At 35.6% G+C, this 10,287-nt stretch overlaps 1 protein-coding gene across 9 annotated transcripts; it reads left to right on the forward strand.

Annotated features, from left to right (window-relative positions):
• The first annotated feature begins 1,960 nt into the window (after positions 1–1,960).
• On the forward strand, positions 1,961–9,034 carry LOC125660093 (kelch-like protein 26). 9 transcript variants are annotated; one of them, XM_056141856.1, is made up of 6 exons: positions 1,961–2,084; positions 3,415–3,508; positions 3,642–4,407; positions 6,527–6,751; positions 7,161–7,285; positions 7,497–9,034. In XM_056141856.1, the coding sequence occupies exons 4-6, from the start codon at positions 6,552–6,554 to the stop codon at positions 8,969–8,971; spliced, it is 1,800 nt and encodes a 599-aa protein (XP_055997831.1). In that variant the 5' UTR covers positions 1,961–2,084; positions 3,415–3,508; positions 3,642–4,407; positions 6,527–6,551; the 3' UTR covers positions 8,972–9,034. The 9 variants fall into 9 exon arrangements, with proteins under 9 accessions (XP_055997831.1, XP_055997906.1, XP_048747905.1 ...); XM_056141931.1 differs by having other exon boundaries at positions 3,642–3,761; XM_048891948.2 differs by having other exon boundaries at positions 3,642–3,745.
• Positions 9,035–10,287: the final 1,253 nt, after the last annotated feature.

Genomic DNA, 10,287 nt, shown 5'->3' on the forward strand with positions numbered 1-10,287 from the left:
CCTGTAAACTATGGATCCTAATTCTTCCTTGATCAGTGTTGAGAAATCGTTGACAAAAATATTCCTCACACTTTAATGTTTTCCTTTTCATTACATCGAATGACCAAATGATGTGCGGATCGTGGTAGCTTAGTATACACATGCATATATGACGTTCGATTTGCAACAGGGATACCCAGGGTTCGATTTTGCATCTCGGCGCCAAGTCAAATTTAAAACGTTTACCATAGGTTAGAAGTGAAATACACTGGTTATTAGGATATTATCTTCAAAACAGAGGTCTGGTGCCGCGATGGGCGTTGGTACAATGAAGAACCCTTACTGCTACGTTTTGAGCGCCACGCATCTATAGGTCTAAATTTGTGGTGCTTCACCTAAACTGGTCATGTCTTATATGAGTGAAAAATTCTCCAAAGGTAAATCAACAAACAATAAAGACCAAATGATGTTCAAACCATAAGTATTATTCTTAAAAGTCAATCTTCGAAAGTAATTGCTCCGGGCATTATCATTTTCTAAAAGATTATTTATCTTGTTAAATCGTTTATATTGATGAATATTTTACCCTTTTATCCTAATTTGAGAAATATTTACTTTTAACAATGTTTAGATTGATAAACGTATGCTATTTCATTGCATTTTATTTTTCGATATTTCTAAATATTGTTAAATATTGCAAACATATATTGATCACAAATATCCTAGTAATTTATTTCGTAAGTATATTTTAAGCTTAGTTTATATAATGTTTTAAATACATATGGATATATTTATTGAGGAAGAAAGCGTGACAGAGTGAAGGACCATGGTAACAACAATATACTCGAACTTTCTTTAGAAAGTGCGGGTATGAATTCAAATCATGACTGGATAGGTATACCCCAAAAAAATAATTTTAAGTGTTTCTCCTTTATATTCCCATATAAAAATTTGTTCCACTATTGCAGCCCAACCATACACTCGACGACCATGATTTGAACAAGCGTAGATCTACACTACTTGATTGATTGATTATTTGCTGTTTTCCGCCACACTCAACAATTTTTCAGTTATCTGGTGGCGCCCAGTTTTTATTGGTGGAGTAGAGAACCCAGATACATTGTACCTGGAAAGAGACCATCGACCTTCCGAAAGTAAACTAGAAAAGTTTCGCACTTACTGGCGCGAGCGGGATTCGAACCCGTGCCGACCAGAAGTGAGAGGCCATGTGACACTATTTGATGATGCTTGTACACTAATATGATTTATCAGCGCACTGTTATTGAAAAGATTTTTTAAATTCCCCTATATACCCCCTATAAAACTGCGACCATCTATTGTGGCCCCTCCCTACTCCTGATGGGAGTCCTGGTAGTGGTTGGGGGTTGGGGGTGGCTGTTGTTAAACGATTTGAACAGTTTTAAATCTATACTTAATAAGGTAGCTTTCGCACAAGTTTTGTCTTTTCTGGTCCAGTGGTTCTTGAGTTGATTTTTCTAAGATGCCACTACATTTAGTATTTCTTAATTATCTCCCTTTTGATGATGGGATGACCCTTCATTATTTTGAACCCTCTTTACTTGGCAATGATGTTTTATGACAGATTTAGCTGAAATTGTCCCATTGGCTCTGGATAAGAAGCAAATATGTGTAAAGTTTACAGATGGACAGACGAACTACGAACAACAGGTGATCAGAAGAGATCCCTTGAACCTACGTAACACCCTCTCTCTCTATTTACAACCACAGACACTAGACCGTTTTTCCTTTTAATTTTACAAAGATATTTATTTCCTCCTTTTATATTCTATATTCAATAAAATGCGTGTTTGACCCTCGGTGTATAAATGATATACAACCAGACGGATTATTTTGCATCAATTTACATTTTATGGGTATAAAAGGGGGTCCAGTGGTCGAATGCCTACGTTTACAACCTGTTCCGCTTTTAGACTGCTCAATAACAATACCGCGAAACCGGAAGTAAACAATGTCTTTGTTATGTCGTGCGATTAATCATTAAGAATGAGTAACCCATGCTGATGTAAACAATAACAGAAAGAAAGAAACTTTGCCATATGACATATATGACAATCTGCTACAAGGTAAGGGAATTCAAATGCTCTGATTAGAATCTTCCATTTGTTTTATAGGCCTATTGATTATCTAAGCTCTCTGATCTAAATGAAGCTAAGTCAATATGTTGATTGTAGATAGTCTAGCTAATATACACTTTTGCCGTGAATGACGCACACTTTCTATCAGTTTTACCTTTTCTATAATGAAATGGAGAATATTTTAGATCTATAAGGGCCTCCATTTTTGGGAAGTCGAGGGCAAAATTTAGATCATTTAATTATTTAGTAACCTACTAGTACTACCTAGATTGTGTATATCTGTATATTATGTCTATCTCAAAGTTTGTGCGGTAATGTCGGATTTCTGGTAGAACAGATAATTCTCAAATTTTAATCCTCAAAGAACACAATCAATTTGATTTCATAATATGTTACAGCAATATATATTATAGATTTCTCAGTCTCCTGTGAGAAAACTTGAAACATGTCTGAGAGCGTTTTACAATTTTGTTTACGAGTTTTCTCACGCTGTTGCTGATACTGGAAAAAGGGTAATGATAATATGTTTGAATGCTTGAGAAAAATACGCAGGCTTTAAACTCACAACAAGTTTTGATAATATAGTAGACTACGGCAGATAACTCCATCAGTTCATAGAGTACTGAATCTATAAATAGACATCACGTCATCGTACTAAGTAACTTTATAAGATTGGGAAGAAACTTCACCATCTAACCATTTTGTTAAATTTACAATGGTCATATGATAGATCTTTACATCCAACATGAGAGTAAATGAAAATGCTATTGATACGTTCATTATAGATATTAGTCGCTAAAAAAACACCTTACCTTTAGATGTACATGTATTTGACGATTTGTACCAATATCCTAATTTGGTATAAGCGTTTTTTAAAATTATCTATCATATAAACATGAAATGTAAATGAATAAGAGTTTCAATATTAGCATATAATTATCATACACCATTTATCAAAGATTATACATTGTACACGTTTTTATAAATTTAGTATTTTACGATAGAAAAATATAAATTTTGCATTATTTTTATTTTCTTTAACTTCTGGTACATTTATACTTATAATTGCCTTTCAGTTATACATTTATAAATACAAGTAGGTCACCTTGCCAAGTATTCTAACCCTCTTTTTAATTTTTGTGGCGGATGGTAAATTCAGTATATCCATTATTTTCTTGTTGCCTTTGGAAATTCATTTGTCCGATAAACAAACTCCATATAGATCCTGAATATTTCAAGAAGCCGGTGTTATAGAGCCAGACTTCCCCGGCTCTTATTGTCGTAACAGTTTCCATGAGGTTTATTTTCCTTTTTCTAGTGAACACATGAGACTAAATCGTCCAGTTACATTTTTTGTCCAACAGATGGCGCTATCCGTTCGCTACTAGAGCTTCGCTATTGGTATCACACCGGTAATTGTCCAATCAATTGTAGTTCCATATATTTAAAGAAATATTTTTTTCCTTGCGCGATTTTTCTCATTTCCTCTTCTTCTTTTCTCTTAATTTTTGCACCCCTGATTAGGAAATTTTGTGTAATTTGTAGAACCAAGTGTATACAAAGGAACTATTTACTGTTGGTAGCTGAGGCTACTTCCTGAAGTGTACTCCGGCTGTTTACACACATGTGAAAAACACGTGGATCTGAGGGTAGTCTTGTTTGTGGGTAATTTATTTTCGAAAATGCCGCGTCGGGTGGTGTTTTTCTGGTGTCCGCAGACGAGATAGGTAACATAGAACGTTTCTGACTCCGTTATTCGGCATCAATTCTGTAAACTGATTTTTAATGAATTTTTTTCCTCTATAGTAATATATAGTGAAAATAATTACCGGTGTGATACCTTGAATACCAGATATACCTTCAACGGGAATAACATAGTTATGCTCCTTGAAATTGAATATTATTTATTAATATTTCACTTGAATGATAAAAAAAACCCAGATATTAATAGTCTTACACCGTTTCAAAACGACGCTACTCAATACTACATGTACTAAAAGGGTAAATGTATAAATCTAGGGACACAATTTGGTACTCAACATTTTTTTTTCTTCTAGATATTTGATAAATACTACGGTAAGTATCTGATTAGCGTAAAACATAGCAAAAAACCTAAATTTCGAAAACTGGTGAAAAGATGTATTTCAGACATCGAAATTTTTCATTTTAGGAGCCAGGTGATAAATCTTAAGGAAGAAGCACAAATAAGAGAGAACAGAATTTTTTCGTATAAAAGCCCGTCAACTGATAGTTGAGCCACGTGATATGTAAATAAACAGGGCTCACGGATTTTATACTGAGGCATCATATTGTAAGAAGCTTTTATTTAAAGGTTTCGTGGTTTTAAGTCTATTTTGAAGGGGGGGGGGGAAACCAAGGGACGTTATTGGCTATTTACCGCCGATATTTTTTTCTTCATTTTTCAACTTTCATATTTCAATAGTCTTTGGGGGGAAAATATTATCTCTGAAAATTGTATACGCATGCGTTTCATCGGCTCAAAGATCCAATGCCAGATACTACATCGATCTTTCCCAAAGCTTCTCAAACCGAACTAGACAAAACGTTTTGAATTAATCTCGTGATTAGTATATTTTTGTATAAATTCAAATTGTAACTTTTAGAAAAATATTTTAGATGAATCAGGGGACTGTAAATTCTATAACCTTTGATGACGTCGTTCTGAAAAAGCGACCGTAAGAAGACAGTATCAGAGTTAATGCAATATTGTAACGTTATTTTCTCAAATTCAGCAACAAGTAAATGCTATTTACTATACATGACTGAAACGAGACAATTGTCACCTTTCTAACCTGCAAAATATGGTCTATATTTGAAACGCGACCGGTTTTCGCCAATAACGTTCCTTGTTCTTTTTTAAAAAGTAAAAATGGGGGTTATCCCATCCTCCAATTACATGACTTTCTTTATAATCAATAAACTCTCTCTCTCTCTCTCTCTCTCTCTCTCTCTCTCTCTCTCTCTCTCTCTCTCTCTGCCTGTGGGTTTTCTAAAATGTCCATGCTTTAATTAAATTGATTTTTTGTCCTTTTATCATCGTTTTTGCAAGCATCTATATATTGTAATAAGACATATTTAGTTTATTTATTTAGGAATATGCACAGATACAATATAAATACAAGACATTATCACAGAGGAACACATAGTTAAAACGAAAGTTGTTGTTTTAAAAATACATAAGATAAAAAGGTAAATTTTAACAGCTACAATGTATTTGACTTTAAGAGCACAGTGAGTAAATTAATGTACATGCATGTATATGCTTATGCCAAGGATAACCCATGAAAGCCATATGGCTTATTTCCAATGGGGTCCTATATATATAGATACATATAGACAAGTGCACTGAACAGCTAGTAGATTGTTGGGTTAGCGGAGAACTGCAAGTCTCGGGGGGGGGGGGGGGGGGGAAACTGGTCTCTCCCATTTTTTCTAAAATAGCTACGATTGTGCTCGAGCACGAGGTAAGATAGGCTTGATGATGAATATTCAGATCTGTTTTTGTTATCTAATCATAAATCCTTGCATTAATGATTCCAAATACAACACATGTCAATAACATCACCTGTGTATACAACACATGTTGTCACAACATATACTTAACATAGATAAAGAGCATATCACCAAGTAAAATAAAAGTCTCCATTGTCTGATGAAACCTAAAAAGCACGGAAGTGTGAAAACTCGGGCTGTACAAATGTACCTGTTTAACTGGAGGCCTTTAATCAGTGATGGGATGAAATATCGTCTGTCCATCTTACCAAGCATGTCACATGTATAGATATAATCAGGTCCTCCAGAATAATCTGTGACCTTTTACGATGTTTTATAGAGTTCAATGTCCAGAGGTAATAAAAATTATATTAGTGTATCCTTTGGTATTGGGACTGTGTAGTGCTGACATGTTTTATTGTTAGAGCCGTTCTCCTGTCTACATGTACATTTCTCTTTGTCTGATACCGTACGTTTCCTTCAGGATTATGTTGTGTTTGTAGAGGAATAGTTTATGCATTCTGATGAAATGTATGTATAGGTTTTAATAATGTGTAATTTCCTCAATTATTTTTGAAAATTTAATTCCATCAGAATCGAAAAAAAAAAATTCCACAGTTTTGTTCAATTTGTATTTAATCATATGTATAACTATAACTACTTTTTAAACAAAGTAAATGGTGTGGGAATTGACTTCTTGTAGATTTTTAAGAGTCTGTAGTGCATGACACTAGTTTCAAAGAATAAATAAATCTATTTTTTTTTTAAATGAAAATATTAATTTCTCAGTGTTAATCTAAATTCAAAAGAAAAGAAAGAATTGTTGAATAGAACAGGAGTTATTATTGTTTTATGGTATGTTGCAGTGTTAATGTGTTGGAAATTTTCTTACCATTGATTGGCTCTGACATTTTCAGGACTGAGGTTTTCTATGCTAAGATAATGGGGAGAGTGAAGCAATCCAAGTCCTCTCCTAATGACCAGCAGGTCAGTTTCCGGGCCACTGACCATGGGGACAGTGTCCTGGCAGGACTGAAGTACCTGAGAGAGAAACAAAAGCTGTTTGATGTCACCTTCCTTGTAGAGGGACAGAAATTTCAGGCACACAGAGTGGTCTTGGCATCCTGCAGTGACTACTTCAGGTAATATTGGGCAGGTAGACCTGTAAACATGTATAAGAAGACATAAGGGCCTGTCATTTGTATGAGTACATATATATGTAATGTTTGGATAAGATAAGGTAATTTTTTGTCAATCAAGGGCTTACAGGTGGCGCTCACAGGGTAGCATTATACATGCAGACTAATAGATGCACACCCTACAAATGGCATACTAAAGCATATGCAAATTGACCATTTACAAAAAATACAGAGAGATATCTTATAATGATTTATTACTATATATGTAGTTATATATCTAATATAGGTTATTATATAAGAATATCCAAGTTCACGAAAAATTTCAGTATTGTGACCCCGGATGCTAGCTCTTTCCTTGTTATGTCTTTACAAGAGTTACTTACCTTTCATTGATTTAAATTTTATTGAATAGGGCAATGTTCACAGATGGATTGATTGAATGTCAGAGGGATATTATTCCATTAAATGGAGTCACAGCGAAAGGAATGAAAAATCTAATTGATTTTGCATATTCATCCAAACTACTTTTGGACTTTGGTAAGTACAAAATATCACATCAGTATGAGAGTATTGTTTTTCTAGAGATCAGTATGGCATGTGTATGTATTCATATTCCTGCTCAGTGTATGAAATATTTCAAATTGATATAATCTTACATATTTCAGAAAAATAAGAGATTTAATTGCAACTCTAAAACAAGAGCATATGATAAGAATTTTGTTGAGCATGAATTTTATCTGTTTTGTAGATAATGTGGAGGACATTCTATTATCAGCCAATCATGTGCAAATGCTGCCAGTACTGCGAGCCTGCTCTGACTTCCTCAAACAACATATGGCTATTGAAAACTGCATTGATATGCTCAGATTGACAGATTTGTTGTGTATCAGAAAACTGAAGTGTGATTTACTCAAGTTTATGTGTTCCAACTGGACCAAAGTGTCAGTTACTCAAGACTTTTGCACAAAACTGACTGCAAATCAGTTTATAAGTATTTTGGATAGTAATATGCCCATGAACTGTTCAGAGACGGAGATCTTGTCTACTGTGGTCAGTTGGACCATGTATGACCTTCCCTCAAGACAACAACACTTTTTGCCTCTATTGAAGCACATACAGATACAAAACATTTCGGGCTCAACTTTACATGCAATGACCAACAAAGCAGAATTCGAGAGGCTTCTCACTCCACATCCAAACTTCAAGAATTATTTTTACATGTCTTGCCTTGAACTCAGTCCATGTTTATTGGAGTCGGGCCTGGTCAATAATAGAGGGTTTACCAAGGCATTGGTTTGTGTGGGCGGATTCAGTCCAAACGGTGGGATGACCAATGACCTTCGATTCTACAGTCACGTTACCACCTCTTGGAAAACCTTCACAACCATTCCACATATCAAACAGTGCAATTTTGGTTTATCAGTATTAAATAACGAAATGTTCGTTGTTGGGGGGTGCTTTAATGATCAAATTCAAGAGGTTGTTCATCAGTATGGTTTCAGGTATAATCCTGAAAAGGACACGTGGAAAAGTATAGCGCCCATGAATCATGAGAGATGTCGGTTTTATCTCGGTGCACTTGGAGGGAAATTATACGCCATTGGGGGAGATCCATCAGCAAGCAATGACGTTTCTTTGGACTCGGCCCCATGTGAGTGTTTTCTCCCAGAGGAAAACAAGTGGACCGCCATTTCTCCACTGCCAGGAAATCGCTCCCAACATGCAGGTGTCGTGTTTCAGAACGCATTGTACATTTCTGGTGGTCTTCAGGATGCAGATGAAGACTTCTATACAAGCTTCTTCCGATATGACCCAGTATCAGATAGTTGGACTGAATTATCTCCCATGCTTTCTCCGAGAGCGGACCACGCCATGTTTATTTATGAAGGACACATTTACGTCGCTGGAGGATGGCACGAAAACCCTAACCAGCAGCGGATAATGGTCGCCGATCTGGATCGCTATGACCACTTGGCGGACAGATGGGATACCGTGACAACTGTCCCAGATCCTCGTTTATATGCAACATATACCGTAATGGACGGCAAGCTCCACATTGTAGGAGGGTGGATCAACGGAAACTACCAACGCAAAGCGCAATGGATTCAAACAGTAGAGATGGACACGTTTTCCATAGCCACGAAAATGATGGGGCAGATGGAAGTTTGGGAACATAGTTCTTGTTCATTGTATATACCAAGTTGCAGACAAACTGATAATTGATATGCTCTGTTTTCTTGCCATTTTAAGAATCTCGTATTTGAAATGAAATCCGACTTCACCATGTGTTCTGTTATGTATTTACGTTATTCCGAGACACATCATTGAACATGATCGAGATTGGAATGTAACGCTAATCGTATGGCATATAATGATTGAATTTTAACATTCGTAATTTCCTTTTTTACTGATAATAATTACTTCTGAAAATGCACTAGGATCGTAGCTCGAAATAGGCTCGTATGCCAAGACGCAGCATCTATTGACGAAAATAATTGTATTGCAGAGAGCAATAATTCAATTATTGCGCGTATTAATTGAATTGATACGCTCAATGATTCATTGGAAGAGAGCAATAATACAATTAAAGAGACCAAATATTGCGTGCAGTTGTTGCGTTATTGCTCTCTTCAAATGAATGGTTACCGATCGTGGTAGCTCAGTGGTAGAGCGTTCGTTTCATAACCGGGAGGTCGTGAATTCGAGCCCTGCTCGTGCCATGGATTATACCTGAAAGCATGGCTGGTCAAACCTAGGACGTTAAAACACAGGTAGTGATTGCTCCTTCCCCAAACGCTCGGCATTTAGAAGTGAGAATCACGGGTCTTTCGGATATAACCTTAAAAACGGAGGTCCCGTGTCACAGCAGGCGTTGGCACGATAAAGAACCCTCACTGCTAGGGCCCTCGGTGCTAAGCATAGGAACTCGCCTACTGCTGGTGACGTCTCAATATGAGTGAAAAATTCTCTACGGGACATAAAACAAACAATTAATCAATCATTTGAATTATTGCGCGTGTCAATTCAATTAATGCGCGCAATGTTTGAATTATTGCTCTCTTCAATTGAATTACTAAGCGCATGAATTCAATTGTTCAAATCAATAAGAGAGCAGTAATTCAATAATTGCGGGCATCAATTCAGCAGTATACATGTACTTATTATAATGCTATCAACAATTCAATTAATGCGCGCAATAACTCAGAATTAAAGATAAAATTAATCATTTGAAGAGATCTTCAATTAATTGAATTGTTGCGCACATCGAATGAATTGGTGATATCTTTAAATAATTGATGATAATAATTATTTGTATATATATCAATTTGACGCTTCATATTAAGAACTTCTCTTATGTGTTTCCGTTACGAAGTTGCGTCCATTTACAACTTTTTAAAAAATTTCAGTTACTTAATATCTAAATGACCATGGTTCGGGTCGCTACATATCATCTGGTCATTAGCAACATTTGTGAGAAGTATAATATGCTACTTATTAATGACCAGACCTCAAAACCATAAACTGAGAATATTCTAAGT

The sequence above is a fragment of the Ostrea edulis genome, chromosome 1 (assembly GCF_947568905.1).
Source record: "Ostrea edulis chromosome 1, xbOstEdul1.1, whole genome shotgun sequence".
Classification (NCBI taxonomy): Eukaryota; Metazoa; Mollusca; class Bivalvia; order Ostreida; family Ostreidae; genus Ostrea; species Ostrea edulis.

Excerpts from the sequence above, each read along its gene's own strand:
- LOC125660093 (XM_048891935.2), top strand. The coding sequence starts at position 6,053 with ATGTACATTTCTCTTTGTCTGATACC. Across the intron at positions 6,752-7,160 it reads TCCTGCAGTGACTACTTCAG|GGCAATGTTCACAGATGGAT; the intron begins GTAATATTGGGC and ends TTTATTGAATAG. Across the intron at positions 7,286-7,496 it reads CAAACTACTTTTGGACTTTG|ATAATGTGGAGGACATTCTA; the intron begins GTAAGTACAAAA and ends TCTGTTTTGTAG.